The sequence below is a fragment of the Pezoporus wallicus genome, unplaced genomic scaffold, assembly GCF_028554395.1.
Source record: "Pezoporus wallicus isolate ANWC-B61680 ecotype Strahan unplaced genomic scaffold, APGP_CSIRO_Pwel_v1 scaffold_6446, whole genome shotgun sequence".
NCBI lineage: Eukaryota > Metazoa > Chordata > Aves > Psittaciformes > Psittacidae > Pezoporus > Pezoporus wallicus.
The window spans coordinates 5,342,662-5,358,984 of NW_026636264.1; the positions used below are offsets into that span (position 1 = coordinate 5,342,662).

At 34.5% G+C, this 16,323-nt stretch overlaps 1 protein-coding gene across 3 annotated transcripts in view; it reads right to left on the bottom strand.

The window, feature by feature from the left end:
- Positions 1 to 16,323, bottom strand: part of AASDHPPT (aminoadipate-semialdehyde dehydrogenase-phosphopantetheinyl transferase) — a 29,113-nt gene that overhangs the window by 9,148 nt on the left and 3,642 nt on the right. For all 3 annotated transcript variants that reach the window (XR_008970969.1, XM_057399739.1, XM_057399740.1), the window contains exons 3-4: positions 1,583 to 1,704; positions 931 to 1,092 (exon numbers count right to left, since the gene is read on the bottom strand). Coding sequence is in view for 2 of the 3 variants with exons in the window: in XM_057399739.1 (XP_057255722.1) it covers positions 931 to 1,092; positions 1,583 to 1,704 (284 nt within the window). In the remaining variant the exon portion in view is untranslated. The remainder of the gene's footprint in view (positions 1 to 930; positions 1,093 to 1,582; positions 1,705 to 16,323) is intronic.

The window sequence follows — 16,323 nt, forward strand, 5'->3', positions numbered from 1 at the left end:
AGAAATGGTATTATGATTTATTAAATTTTTTAAACTCGGTTTCTTGGGGTAATGAAGTAATTTGAGGTCATTGTACAGAATCACAGAATCATAAGGGTGGAAAAGAGTCTCAAGACCATCAAGTATAACCACTAACCAACACTATCAAGTCCACCATTAAAACGTTGCTCCTATTAGTTCTTTCTCTCTCTAAACTTTAAACTAAATTAGATGCTATTGATCATTTCCTACCAAATCTAACAGGATAGATGTTTAGGTGATAAGTCTTAATAACTTTCAAGAATTAAAAAAAAAAAAAAAAAAGCACACAAAAAATAAACCCGATGCTCTGATAGAAGGCTGAGCCCAAACCAATGTTCTGTTAAGCGAAGTCAAGATTTTTGCATCTCTCCATTCCCACAGACAGCAGCTAACCAGCACACTGGAACTTCATACCCACAAAAGTACATTTCTACCAGTTTGTAGGGACGAGTACCAGGAAACCCAAAGGAGCTGAAGACAGCTCCTCCATTTCAAACATTTAACATAAACACTAACTAATTGGGTTAGTTACTCACTAGTCCCATTCTAGACCAACTGTAGAAGAACTTGAAAATCTTAGACACTGTTCACAAATCAGGTCTGCATATGCGTCAGTGAATTTCCTGAACTCCCTAGGATGAATTTCATTGAGTGCAAGAAGTATATTTGAGGAACATAAAAAATAAAGAGCCATTATGACAAACAGATCTCTGGGGTGGTTTTGCAATCATCAAAAATATTTTAAAATGCTGTGGATTACTATCCCAAGTTTTGATTGCTGTATGTATATTCAATGTGGTTATACAGAACAAAGGTGTAAAGATGCAATTAAAAAAAAAAGTGTGATGCAAACATATGGGTGTTGAGACTGTTCCCATTATTGAAAAAATAAATTTTAATATTTCTTACTTCAAATGTCCACTCTTCTTCTTCATCTCCATCCAGAAGCATTTTTGTCTCCTTATACACCTTCCCTGTTTCCAGTTGCAGTGGGGACACATTAAATTCAATTCTTTGTAAGTTAAAGCCAATTCCTACTCCAATAGCCTTTAAGAAGCTTTCCTTCAAGGCCTAGAACACAGAATAAATGTATTTTATTCATACTGGCTGTTCTCCAACTGTTTTAGTTCTGAGCAGCACTAAAGACCAAATAAATTTAAGACTTACACTACTGTAAATGTGAGGGTAGAATGATGCAATTACCAAAGAAAAAGTTACCAGTGTTATTAATACCTTGCCTAACTTTGCTCCATTATAATGAACATGCAAGCAAAATTACCAAGGGTACACAGAGATATGAACCCTTTACCTTGCTCTGGGTATGTGTTTAAAACTATAGTCATATATCTTTCTAGAAAACTCAGCTGTACAATTGTTCTCAAAGTCATTATAACATTAAAAAAAATCACTAAAATATAAAATTAAAATAGCATCTCCAAAAGAACAAGAAACTATAAAAAGTATACAATTTTACTATAATGAAAATAGTAACAAAACATATCAAAAGAAAACATGCAGGTTATAGCATTACAGTCTTTAAATAGAGAAAAAGAAACACTACCCAGTGCCGATGAAACATATCCAGCTGCATCCATTCATTACTCATAGACTTGATTACACTCCACTCTGTTTCAGTAAACTGTCTCTTCATGATGTGAAAGAAATTTGGAATTGAGCTACTGCCTGTAAATTTTTCAGAGATAAGTTTACAGAAATTTTATTTACAGAAATTTTAACAAGAGTAATAACTGAAAGCAAATTAATTACCTCATATTATTGCTCTAGAAAAAACTCAGAAGAAAAAACATTATGAATAATCTGAATTTATATAGCCTCAGAGGTGTGATCCTGATGATTGCTCAGGACACTATAAAAAAAAAACCCACTCCCATAACAGAATTACTGCATTAAGTGTGAAATGAAAGTAAAAATAATTACGTATTTACAGCATTCTTTAAAAACCAAAGTATTTAACCAGTACCAATAATATATTAGAAAATTGCATTCAGCTATAAAATCAGCACATACAGTCTTTGACATCTGACAGCTTGATCTAGTGAAATTTTATAAAACAGCATGCTGTTTGTCAGAATTCATCAAGCTATTCTGTCTCCTGCCCTTGAATGCTGAGAAACATAACAAACTTTTTAAAGCACATGTAGAATAAAATATCCCACACTTATCACATGATATTAAGTCTTTTGGATTATTCTGCAAGAAAAATGCGGATAGGGAGATGCCCACAATTACAGTAAGAAAGCTATCAAGGAAAACAAACAAACACGAAGCACCAAACCTACAAATCCTTGGATTAAATTTAAGCCTCCTCTAAAAACAAGCATGGCTGTGTGGCACTGCAGCAGCTCTTTGGGGGCTACACCACTAGTCTAAATTTACTTTGCAGAAGACACGACAGACTGTGCAGTTATATTGATGCATGGTATTTCTACAATATACTGGAACCTATGGACCTTGTTACATGCATGGCTAATCACCCACAGCCTGTATCATTAATCAGCATACCATGCAATATGCCCAATAGGGCTTACAGCTAGCTAAACAGACAGTGGCAGAAAGCCATCTATTTTCTTTAGCAGGGATAATTAAAATCTGGATAGAGACAATTCGACATACTGAGACAAAATTTTTCATAGGTTATGCAATGTTCTTATTAAAATGTTGGGTGTATTCAATCCAAAACATAGTCTCCCCTTCCAATTCACACTACTCTTAAGAACCCACCATTAAGAGACTGTTTAACAAAGATGCAGATTTTAACCCTAGCTCCACCACTGATTCTGTGTGTGACTATGGGCAAGGAACTTTCCCTCTTCACATTAATGTTCCCCATCTTAAAACAAGGATAAGGGTATTAATATTAACCCTTCTCTACAATGTGGTTGTCTTCTACAGATACCTAAGCACTATATAAAAACCAGGCATTTGCAGCAGTAGCAACTGATCTGATCCAACTAATGTCACACTAAAGCATGCATTCAGGTTTTTCTAACAATTTCTGTATCATACTGCAAAGTGTAATCTGACATACACAGCACACATGACATGGCAGTGACATCTCAGAGATGCTCTTGATTTCATCTATAGTCTAAAGTGAAGAAAACGTCTTAAGACGGGTATTTTGTTGACAGTTGCAGTAGCCAGCTAATGGAATGATCCAGAACAATCTAAGGAGAGAATTAACCTTACTCTCTGAAAAAAATGATGATGCTAAAAAAGAAAAGCAACCACAATGTCAAGCATATTTTGATAGATTACAAAGACAAAATATCCATCTGCTTACACAATCCAACTTCCCTGAATCAATGAAAAATAACAAAAAGAAATTATTCAACTTGGAGAAGGGTCACTGTCTTTCATCTCTGAGTTTATATGTCCAATTTTATGAAAAAGTAACTATGCTGAGACCTGCTCCAAACAACTCTCCCTTATTTTTCTCAAGTATTTAAGACAGCAGTGGTGAGCCACCAGCCTTTCCAAGGACTTCAAACTACAGACCATTTAAGAATGTCCTGACATACCTTTTCTCCTCCATTACTTTCAGAGTTCTCCTCTTTCAATAACCCAAAGACTATCCAAACTACACAACCCTCAGCATCTAGAGGCTCTTGCATTATCAGCCCTTCTGCTATCCAAACCTTATCACACATAGCGAATACACTCAATACTTAAAACTGTTTAGTATACCAAATACTAATTCAAAATGTATATTCAAAACCATTCTGCCTTTTCACTCCTTATTTACCCCCTTTTTGTCCTAGGTTTCTTCAACTGTCCAGCTACCCTCCTTGATACTTATGTTCAAATTTGCACAGGACTTTCCCCCACACTCTAGCTATCCGTTACATCCCTCCTCTGAAAAACTCCAGAAATGTCCTCTCCTCTCATTTTCTTCTTAATACAGCACAGAACAGTTGCTTCTCTCTGAGGAATGGATTAGAGGAGCCAGGACTACTACTTTCCACAAATTTCAAGCAGTACAGCAGCCTGCCTGGTCCATTTCCTCATATTTGCTTCAGTATCAAAGACAGATTCACAGAATCATGGAAAAAATTAGGTTGGAAAGGATGTCTGGAGATGACCTGGTCCAACCTTCTGTTGAAATCAGAGCCTTATGTCAGGTTACCCAGGGGGGCTGTCAAGCAGAGATTTCACCCCTTCTCTGGGCAATTTACTACAGTGTTTTGTTGTTCTCACAGTGAGAAATTGTTCTAATGTGGATTATTCACAGTATAGTCTACAGATAATCATCTCAGGCACAGGGTCCTTCACTGGACAACTAAACTTCGTATTCTGATGATAACTTTCAAAGACCTTTTTAACAATTTTTCCTGCTGTTTATTGCCTACTCTGTAAAATTTAAGCAAAGAAAGAAAAGATATGCCTTAATATTTCAATGATTTTTGTGAAGCCACAATGTTTTCTGCAAGGAACATACAAAGATCGTGTAACAGAATACAGAAGAAACTAGAATGCAACTTGGAATTCTGATAGGAAATAAAAGCAAGACAAAGAAGTATTTATAAGGGTTATCAACCAGACAAATTATTCTTAAAAAGTACTTTTAAAAGACGTTTCAGATGATCTTTCCCAAGACTTGCAAAGTATTCACCACAAAAATGATACAACATGATAAACATAGCCAGGTTTTGGCTTTACCTTCAGACTTTTGTTAACTAACTAAAAATGACTTATTATCAGCATTTCACAGTTCACAGTGTGGTAGTTTCTTCTTCTCTACAAGATGACAGCAATTTTTTCAGAGAAATTTGGCTGCAGTGTACACGCATGTATTTATGCAAGTGGAGTTCTGGTACATAAATGCTCTAAGAGCAAATTCAAAGAAAATTCTCAAAAAAAAAAAAAAAATTATGAACAAGGCAAGAGTGATAAAAAATTATTTCAGTAAAAAAATGAAAAAAAGATTCTCTGAAGGAACAAATGCTTTTACTGTGATGAACACACACAATCCAAATACTTCCAGAAATACTTTGTCTTTACATTGTCAATGATGAATGATAAAGCCAGGAACTCATTGAAACTTATGCAACTGTACTACTGCTTCTTATTTAACTTGCAATGGCAAAGAAAAAAAGATTCCTTTAAGATATGCCTATGCAGGTTGTAGAAAACTGCACATCTGATATCTCTGTGCTTCTGAACATCCACACATTAACAAGCTCCAGAGCAGATGCCACACAGCTGGGTACACACAGTATCAATCCAGCACTCCTTTCCCAATGTTTAGGGTTATTCCAAGAAACATGTAAATACTGAGCCAAAAAATTAGCAGGGAATAGAACTATGTGGTAAAATGTAACTGAAACACTCAAAACTGCATTTCAAGTATTCCTTCTTGTAAACCATTTCATGGCTTCTGAAAAATCAGAATTTAGATTCTAATTCCAATAAATCCAATATACTTACAGTTATCTTGCCCATCTCAGAGGCAAAGTGAGATTCCTGTAACACAATGTGCATACTTCAGAAAAAATATATTTATGTATGCAAATTATTAATTTAAATTGGTGAGCACCAGGAAATTGCACAATATTTATCTGACTGAGCATCTGACTTGGTGGGGGTTCATCACTGAAATAGAATAAATCAAATTTTGTGATTTTAGGAATACATAAGAGATAAGACATGCTTTCATATGAGAGTTCAAAAAGAAGCAGAGTTGGTAGCACAGAAAAACAGGAAGCTCGTTCCACAAATGGCTTATGATTAATGTGAAAAGATACATATCCCCATTAACTATTAAAACTCTTTAAAATAACAGTCACTTACCTTTTGCTTCTTTCTTTAAGAGAATAAAAATTGTGATGGGAGTAGACGTATGAAAATATTGGATAAATCGTTGAAAAAAAAGTGGCGCTTAATTAATGGTTTAGATTCTATAGGGAATTGAGACAGTGCATTTCAGTACACAGAAAAAACAAGCCAATGGCATGGAAGTTATTAAAGTGACAAAGGGCGGGAGCGTAGGCATGAGATTTTTGAATTAAATATGAAATCAAACTTGCCTGGGTTGAGGGGATTAAAGAAAACAAGCTCCATGGTGACTGAGAGTTTTCTTGCTTTCAAAGTTATTGTATTGACTACTGTAAGTATCCTGTCAAAAATCTAACAATATCTCTTTTCATAATTACCCTCTATTAATACCTTAAAAATAAGATTTTTATTTAGTATAGAAGGCGAATCTTTATTTTTTTTTAATAAAAGCACTTTTCAGAAATGCATGTAGCTGTTCAGTCATCAACCAAGTAACTTCACTATAAACCTTATGAAAATCTAAGTTAACAACTACGTATTTTTAATGTGGCAATTCCTGCCACTGTAAACTTTAAAATCACTTCCAATGCTTTGTATAGACACTTCTTACTTGCATATGCCACTTAATTTCCTAACTTACAGTTAGTATACTGTTCAAAATATACATAGCTTCTTTTAAAGAGAAACTGGGAAACTAACTTTAATTCTTTTTAATATTCATCAGAACTATATTGCCCTTTCTCTCATTGGACAATACATTTTCATTTCTATGTTTTTATAGTTCACTCCTCACCTTTACACAAACTTATGCATTCTTTTTTTTTGCATTTGTTCACAATAGATAATATTTTGGAAGCATTTCTCTAGTCTACTGTAAACTCCACACTTGAAAATTTTTTGTTAAAGAGCATGACATCCTTTAAATATTGGAAGCAGTTCTTGTTTTTACATTTGATCATCTTGCTGAAAAGCAAGACAGTCATCTAGAAAACTCTAGTAAATTTAACCAAAACATACTGCAGCTTCTTTTCATAACATCCAATTAACTGACAAGAATTTGTCCCAGTATCTGACTGCCTAACAAATACAAACCTGTATGTTCATTTGCATTAGAACAAAATTGACTGGATGGTTTAGCTGTTCAATGGCCTGACTTTAAAAGTCCTTTTCCCCTAGAATATGCAGAGCTCTGCCTCCTTCCCTCCTTCTGCTTCTTATGGAATAGCAGCCATAGAGGAAAGGCATCCAGCCTAACTCTGACCAATTAGTGTATAAATTAGTTTGATATTCACAAGGTAGAGGTTTTGTCCTTGAGACCAGGATATATTTTCATTGATTATTCTTTAATATACAGACACTTATGCCTCATACTCCATCACATCATTACGAAGATTTGAAGCCAGAGTAGTTCACAGAAAAAAAACAATGTAAAATTAACACAGTCGTGAAGGCAATTGATTTCTTACCCATATAGTGGTATTATTCCCAGCTAATACCTTTATACTGGTGTTTTGTTTACAGTGTTGCAAACATCAGGTCAATCATAAGTCAGTGTCGGTAATACAATGTGTACTTAACAAAGGTAATAATTTTCCTGTTGTACTTGAAGTTATCAAAACCATTATACACCTTCTCAAATATAGTGAGAAGAGTAGATGACTGACCTTCCTCACTTAGTTTTTGCCAGTTTTACAGTGTACAAATTGTTTTGGTCAGATACAAACTAACTAGTTTATATAGTGACATATATTCAAAACTATGGATATGGAAAGCTAAAAGCTACTACTGGCAGTTAACTGATCTACTAAGCCCCTGGAAAAAAAGAAATCTAAATCCCAGAATGTTAAGACTCCAACTGCTTGAACTGCATGAAAGAAGCAGGTTTGTGATCAAGAACTAATACCTAATCAATATATATCAATTTACTTTCAGATGGCAAATTGGTGAAGCAACAATGTGAAACGTGCTACTGAAGCAAAATGAGCTACTGAAGTATGAACAGATCAATCTACTTAATGATGTGAAACATGGGCTAGCTACAAATCCTGCAAACTAACAAACTGCACACAATTAATATGTTTTGAGTCCCAGACTCTTGGGCTGACAGTCCTTTTGATGTAGGACACAAGCCATATTTTAAGATATTTTACTATCTCTAAGGGAAACCAAAGTAAAGTAATACAGAGAAAACATTTTCTGCAACAGGTGCCCAAATCCTAACTGTTTATTAATACCAATGAACCCTTGTACAGATGTTTAGAAACTGACAAGACAAATAATTAGCTAGATAAATTACTCTCTTAGAAGAAACAGAACAAAGCATGTTTTTTAAATCTATTATCTCACACAGCTTTAGTGTGAATTGGAAATTGGATTTTCATTCTGTGCCCCCTCCACTTCCGGCCAGCATCCCACAACTATTCCAACATCCATCCTTGCCATTTAACGACTGATGATATGTTCTATCTTAGCATACCTCAGAGAGGCAGCATTAACTTTAAAGTGTCAGAAAATGTTGAGCAACTTGTTGAATTTGTTGAGCAATTTGTTGAATCGCTCAACATTTTTCAGACTGTAAAAACTGAAAAGTCATAAAGAGACTAACATAATTTGATAATGTTTGATATTTAATGTGCAGTTAGAATTGTTAAATCTCTGCAATACTAGAGAAACTGCTAAGGTTTCAATCACATTACTGTGATTCGGTCCAACAGCAATGATGCATAGCTATGCAACCTGCTCTGACAGTCAGTGTTAAACAAAAGAAAGTAAAGAATCAGAATGGATTACACAGCTCTACCTCCAAAACTGCATTAGAAGAATCACAGTTTTGACAAAGAAAAGTCACAAGCTATTAACTGGATACCTCACACCTGATCAATTTACAGACAGGTAGTATATGGTCTGAAATAGATATTTGCTTTTTGTCACTGTTCTGAATCTAAAAAAAAAGTCAGATCTTCTCAAATTTTGTTCAGACTACAGCACACTCTTACATGTTCTATACCAAACATGTAACTGTAATATATACTTGCCATTGAAGAGCTTACTGACACCATCACACCTGCATCCAAGGGCATGGTTTTAGCTTGCTTTAGAGAAAAACCATATTTAAAATACACGGGGTCTTAATCATTAAGATAATTCAGGAACCTTGAGTCCTTTTGATGAAATGTATCTAATTATAACTAAACAGTAATAGCAAAAAAATATAATGAGCAGTAGTAAAATAAGAAACCCCTTCTTAATTTGTCTACTTGAACGGCTATACCTTTTATTTGCTTAAGCTCTTTCCAAGACATTGTATGACCACATCTAGCAGAGCTTAAAGCTGCCACAGCATTTCAGCAAAGAGGTAAATTACCCCATGGAAATGACATTTTAATCAGTTTTTCATTATAGAATATATGAAACAGTTAAAGCATGCCATTTTATCCAAGCAGCAGGAACTCCAATTCCTTTCAACATTCATTGAGGTTACAATGCATCACACTAAAAATAAACACAAAACCAAAATCTAAATAAATATCAAAAAATATTTTCTTTAATAAAGCCATTACAGTTGTGAGGACACAACTACAGATGTTAAAAAAGTCCAAAAAGTAAACATGCTCAGATCTCTTCAAAGGTAACAGCCATTTAGGAACACGCTTTAATAGAGCTAAATGATCTTCTGTTGCTCTTTAAAATTATAACAAAAACCTCAAGATGTTGCTAGTGCAACAGCACCTACATATATGATACATGCTTGACCATCTATAGCCTTACACTACAGTAGTATTATCTAGCCACCAGATCTCAAACATTTTATGAAATAAATTACTAGAGGACCTTTCTGCACAGAACTATTATATTGACTGACACCTCTGACAATTAATCCTTTGCTTAAAAGTAAGTATTTTAAAGAAAGTCTACCATTTCATATCATCTACTACTCCCAGAAAAAAGACAAGCAAAAACCCATTACTATGAGGATGACCACTCAATGTCGAAACTGGATCACTTCATTAACTTTGTTCAATTAACTCTCACACTATACAACATAAGTGTGTGTGCATATACACGTCTATATATACACATGATCTGCATATATATATGCATACATATATTCAGTGTTGCTGTTAGATGCATAGTCAGAAATTCCAGCAGAATGGGGATGATGCCCAGCTTCTATCTTTGTATTGAATCAGATACACTAAAACTAACATTATCCTCATGGTATCACTAATAGTAGCTACTGAACAATAAAAGTATTAATAGTAAGAGGAAAGGGTAGGCACTTTAGTGAAAATGTGATTACATGAGAGTATTCCCATCTCTAAGAAACCAGTACCACTGACAGACCCTGGGGGTGCATGGGGATCTGCTTGGTACTTGGTATACAATGATACTGGACAAAAAAGGGGAGGGAGGGGGAGTGGAGAAATGCCAGTGCTCAGTAACTAATCTTTATCTTCCACATGAATTTGACTACATGATTCACACTTCCTAACACCTCCTTGCTTTAACTAATGCAATTTCCCCACCTTCTTCCCCCCAAGGAAGCTGTGTGACCTTAGAAAACACAAGCTGATTCAAGCAGAGATGGTTTCTCTGAAAGAGTCCAATGTCTTCTAAATTAGGTGTTTGGTGTGGAACTGGTCCTCAGTATTGAGATATACACACTCTGGGACTATGTTCTTCCACATCATGCTATCCTGCTGCAGTAATGAAACCACTGAACAACTGAGCTCCTCGTGATGGCCAAAGTCAGGACACTGCAGAAGTCTGTCCCAGAATATGAATCTCACAGCCAGATGCTGTAAAAATGTCCCTTATTTTCACACTTAAAACATCCCCACTTCTGTGTATAGACTGCTTTCTATACACAGTCTTTCCTCTTCAAAATGAAGTCCAAAAAACTCTGCAAGATGACATAAGTATCAGTGTCCTATCTAACGACAGCAACCATGTAAGAACATGCTTTATAAAACACCTTGTAAAGCCACTTGTTTGTCTTGTCAGCAGCTGAAAGACCCACAGAGAAGAGACAGGGGTCAGCTAGTCATTCAGCATGTTGTCCTCATACATCCTTCTCCCCATCAACACACAAGCCAATTGTTGCATAGCTTCAGACCAGCCACTGCAAGAGCTTTTACCCAGCTAACAGGGTATATAAGAAGAAATGCCAGAGGAAGATTAATATATTGTAACTGACAAAAGCAAAGCATTGCCCGTAACTGAAAACCTGATGAACTTCAATTGTCCATTGACCTGTATCAGTTATATCTACTTTTGTAGACACCATCTCCAAGTGTTTGCTATGTTTTTATTATGTTCTGTTAAATAGGAAGAAGATTTATGTATTCAATAGAAATCCCAAAATTTTAAGGGACAGGAAAACTATACAGGGCATGGAACAATATTTTAATGCACTAGACGACTGGATTTTTCATCAAAATGCAACACAGCACATAACTCCTAAAAATTACAGCACCAACCAGATATAAGGCAAAACCTCAGCTGCTTATAGAAGTAGCAAAAGTCTCCTGGTACTAAAATTTCCTGAAAACCTGAGATGACAACCTTACCTTAAGTGAGGAAAATACAAAAACACCTTCTTAAAAATCAGAATTTTTCTTTGAAAAGAAATGCATCAGGGAAATCCAGTTGAGGGGTGGGTTGTTGGGTGTTTATTTTTTGTTTGGTTTTTTACAGTTTTTTTTTCTTTTTTTTTGCGTTTCTGAGGGGAGATGTTAAATATTTAATGCATATTTCTACCGCTTCAAAAGGCAGACTAAAAATCTGCAGCTCTCTAAAACATTGCCTTCCAACCTCAAAACTAACAAGAGCTCCAAACTGTAATTCTTGCACAGACAACATCCAAACAAGGTTTTGACAACACAGAGTATAGACAGCTTCTATTTTCCAGCTTTTGCAACAACTCTATCCGTAGAGCTGAAGCTACTGGAAATGGCCGTGTTAGCAAAAAACTCCTCAAAAAGCAAATTCCTAATATGTACAGAAAAATTACTTAACTTTGGGCCTCCTGACACATCTTTCTGCTAGACTTCCTTAATTTGGAAAGCCAAAGCTGACTGTAATTAGTGTGGGCTGAGAAGTGCTCTTAGTTCTGTTAAAAAAAAAAACAACAAACAAACAAAAAAAAACCCCAACAAGCAAACAAAAAAAAACCAACAAGCAACCAAAAAAAAACCCAACCCAAAACCAAAAAAAAAAAAAACCCAAAGCCCCAAACAAACAAAAAAAAGCAAACAGAAACTTAATTCTATTTTGCCTCTCATTCTGAATGTATAACTTCATTTCCCAAAAGACCAATTAAGGAATAAATTGTGATTATTGTAAATTAGGTGTGCAGAAGGATATTTCAGGAAAACAAAAACAACAACAAAACCACTCCCAACCAACCAAAAGAAATCCCAAACCCAGAGAAGCATTCTTATAATTTCCTTTTGTTCTACCTCTTATTTTTACTAAAAGCTCCTACTTTAAGTTGGTTTTTATTGTTAATTTACCCCTCATTCTAAACATATTTATTCACCAGAAGTTCTTGTTCACTGTTCTCCATTTTGCTATCAGTTTCTATTTTAATCCCAATGAGTTTATGTTTTCTTATTAAAAAACAGTCAAGTTTTTTCTTTATAAAAGCCTATTTCATCTCAAAGAGAAGATTCAATCACAGTATCAAATTTTCCTTTCACAGTTTATCAAGCATCAATATGTGATCAATTACCAGAATGTCCCAGTATTTTTACAAATGTGACACAATTCCAGCTTAAAACAGTGTTATAATTGTGACTAAATAAAGCACAATAATGAAACTGCTATATAATATGTATTCTTTAAGAGCATGTTTAAGATGGCTGTTTCTCCCCATTTTCGAGTAGAACAAGAACAAAGAAATTCCTCCCTGTTCACTCAGTGTAAGGGCATATAACCACTATGATTTGTTAGTTCAACAAGGAAATTAGTTCGATGTTCTAACACTACTTAACATCTAAAACCGATGTTTTTGTCTTTATAAATTCTGACTTCCATAACTAATTAAAAGTCATATTTAACCTAAATCCTTTGTTAATTTCTTCATCCCAAACATTGCATCTACATAGCTAAAGCTGTACCATTAGCTAATAATTTGGCAATTATCTCTTGCAGTAGAAGATTAGATGCTGATTGCTGCTAAGAGATTCACTGAAATACACCAGTAAAACCAAAGCCAATTAAAACTTTGCATAAGGTGAAGTTAAGGCAATATAAGGACAAAAGCACCACAAAGAATAATCTCTTTCAACATTTCTTTCTAGCTCAAGGAATTCTTATTGCAAAAAAAACCAAAATGCATCAATTAAAAAAAGTTCAAAAAAGTTCAAAAAAGCTTGAACGTGGCTGCTAGATAAAAGACATGCCAAATATCTTGACTATGATGTAGGTGTGCCTATCTCTCAAGTTTAGTTTAGGATTACCAAAAAGAAACGCACAAAGTTTATAACTAGCTAAAGAGAGAGAGAGCTTTCCTCCAGTAGCTAGACTGAGACATGGTATTTAGCTTATTTGCGTGGGACTTGGATATTCTGATTCATGTGTGACATCTCTCTGAAGATCTCTTATCTTTTATTATCTCACCTCAATGATGAAATAATAAGAATAAAAAGAAAAAAGTGGATCAAGTTCTTATATGTCTTTGCCTCAGAAAAAAAAACAAAACAAACAAACAAAACCCCCAACATCAAACAAGCAAAACAAAAACCCCCATAAACAAAACCCAAAACTGAAACAAATATTTTTCAGAGAAGCCAGTGTTTGTACATAATAACCTACTTTCTTAAAAAAGCATCCTGGGAACTATTTTTAGATCAAACTAATTTTCTGTAAAATTCACATGCAGAAAGTTTACCCTTTTGTGTCTTTTAATAAGCAAACCTAGCATAAACCCAAAAGACTAATGAGAAAAGCTAATTTTATTGCATGCAAAGTATTTAATTCTGGAATTACATTGAGATTGGAGATGACTGGATCAAAGCAACTGTAATGCAATAGGTAAGAAAGATTGCAGACTGATTACGAAAGATCAGGAATGAACTATTGATTTACTTGGCTTTTCTAATTCCATCTAAGTTAAAAAAATTCATTACTGTAAAGAAATTCACTCTTGAACTTAAGACCTATATTTTGTTGTTTGTTTTTTTTTAAATTTTCACAGCAATCTTTATTAAGCTATAATTATTTCCTAAGTCTCTAAAAATGTCCTCCTTTACAGGGTTTAAGTGACTGGCAAATCACATCCCACACACTATTCAAACCAATTTGACAGGTTGTAAAATTGCTTGTCCATAAGTTACAGGTTGACTACATTACCACAAACTGAGTTTTCCCCACTGGAGTTAACAGTACTATGAGAATCCTTCTCATCTCCTTTCTCAATGGGTTAAAATAATTTCATATGCATTACATCTCCTGCCAAATTATGTCCACAATAACTTCATTAACAAATTTACAATGCAGTGTGCATTTTCCCAAGTGACTCAAGAGTTCATCTTAAACTGATCTAAAGAAAAAAAAAAAGCCAAACCAAAAAACCCCAAACAAAAACCCAAAACCATTGATCTCAGTAATTCTTCAAAACCAAGTAAATTGAAAGCCTGATTTAAATTTACAAAACTAACCTGCCAGACAACCAAAAGGCAACAATACACAATACCTAAAGAGGACATCTTCCTTTTCCATCATCACTACATTATTTAGTTCAGTATCTGAATAGAGAGAAAAATGGTGACAAACTGTTACATACCTCTGGAACTTTTGTAGAACTGTCTCTATTTGCACTGCTAAGAATAGCTTCTTGTGTGGTCTGCCTTCACCTACGAGGAAGGCTATGTCTTACAGTAATTTCATTTTTCAGATTTTAATAATGCAGCAAAAGTTATATGAAAAGAGATGGCTTCTTATTATACCTAAGTACAACAAAAATACGCAGCACAGATTAAGAAGTAGTGTAAAATGCTTATGTGCAGGTCTCCTTGTCACTTGCTAGCACACAATTTAATAACCTATTTCTCAAAACTTCCAGCTGCATGATACTGTCCTGTATATTTGCACTGCATATTTTGTTCACTGGCTGAATGATAAAGGAGCGTAAGAACTAGAATATTAGAAACCTCAATCAAGATTCTGTTGGATAACATCACAAGATGAAGTGTATTTAAACAAGCATCTGAAAACAAAACAAAACAGATCTACTGTAATGTACTCTGTGCAGAGGGAACTCTTTGTCCTTGTGGCTATTCCAGAGAAAGATTTATAGTGGACTCACTCTCAAAAATATAATATACTCAGAAACTGCAGAGCAAGAGCACCACTCAGTGGAACTATCAGATAAAACAATATTGATAAAGTCACTCTCATATTCATAGCACAGCAGTAAAGAGTTCCAGGTAATTTTACTAAGACAAAAATCTTTCTCAAAAAAAAAATAGGTGAAAATACTGCTAGCTTTAGTTCATATTACAAAGACTATAGTAATTTAAAATTCTATCCTTAATATTGTTAATTTGCTGGCTCATTTTCCCACATAAAATTACTAATTTTTATTACTATTCTACTTATTTCCAAAAATACTAATTATAATTCCAAAAAGGAATGCGTAGAGACATAAACAAACCCTCTTTAAAATCTGGAACCTGGAACTGTTTAATCTATAAATATTTATTTAAAACACATAATGTGGAAAAGAATTGCATGACCAGATGCTGACACACTTACGACAGCTATTTCTTCAGATCCATGTTGTTATTTGGAAATCCTAGGACAGGCAACTAAAAAGCCACGACAGAAGCAAGAATAGCAATCAAAACTTGATTGATAGGATGAACTCAAGAGCATTTTCCTAAACTTAGCCTGCTAAAGTTGACACATATACCAACAGCCTAACTTTGATTCTACACCTTCTACAACAGCAGTGACTAGGGACACTGAATGAAGAGTACACACAGGCACAAGGTGGAAAAACCTTGATCTGTTCTGATGCTGCCAGTAGAATAAGCAGTAGATCAATGGATATTTGAGTTATTCACTATTTAATTTCACATGAGAGAAATGAGAAAGGAATAAAGAATAAATAAGTAAAAAAAAAACCAAGAAAAAAGAAGACATAGAAATTATATTTTTTAAATAAAGCCAGCTAATACTGAAATTAAAAGATTTTTTTCTCTATTAATTGGCAAAGAACTAAGAATACGTCCCCTCACAAAGTTGAATGCATTATGGAATGGAGAAGAATACAAGAGAGAGAATGGAGAAGCAATAAAAAAATCAGGATTCTAAACCTAAACATAAAATTAAACCTCTACTCTTCGCAACTGTTTCCTACTTTCAGTAGTAGAGTGTAACACACTTCGTAAGACTTGTCGGCTGGATATAGGCAATGCGTCTAAACTGCCAGCTACGCTTCCAGGTGCATAAAATGAGAGCAGAAGATGAGCTATCCCTACCTCATATATAAGTGACTTTAAA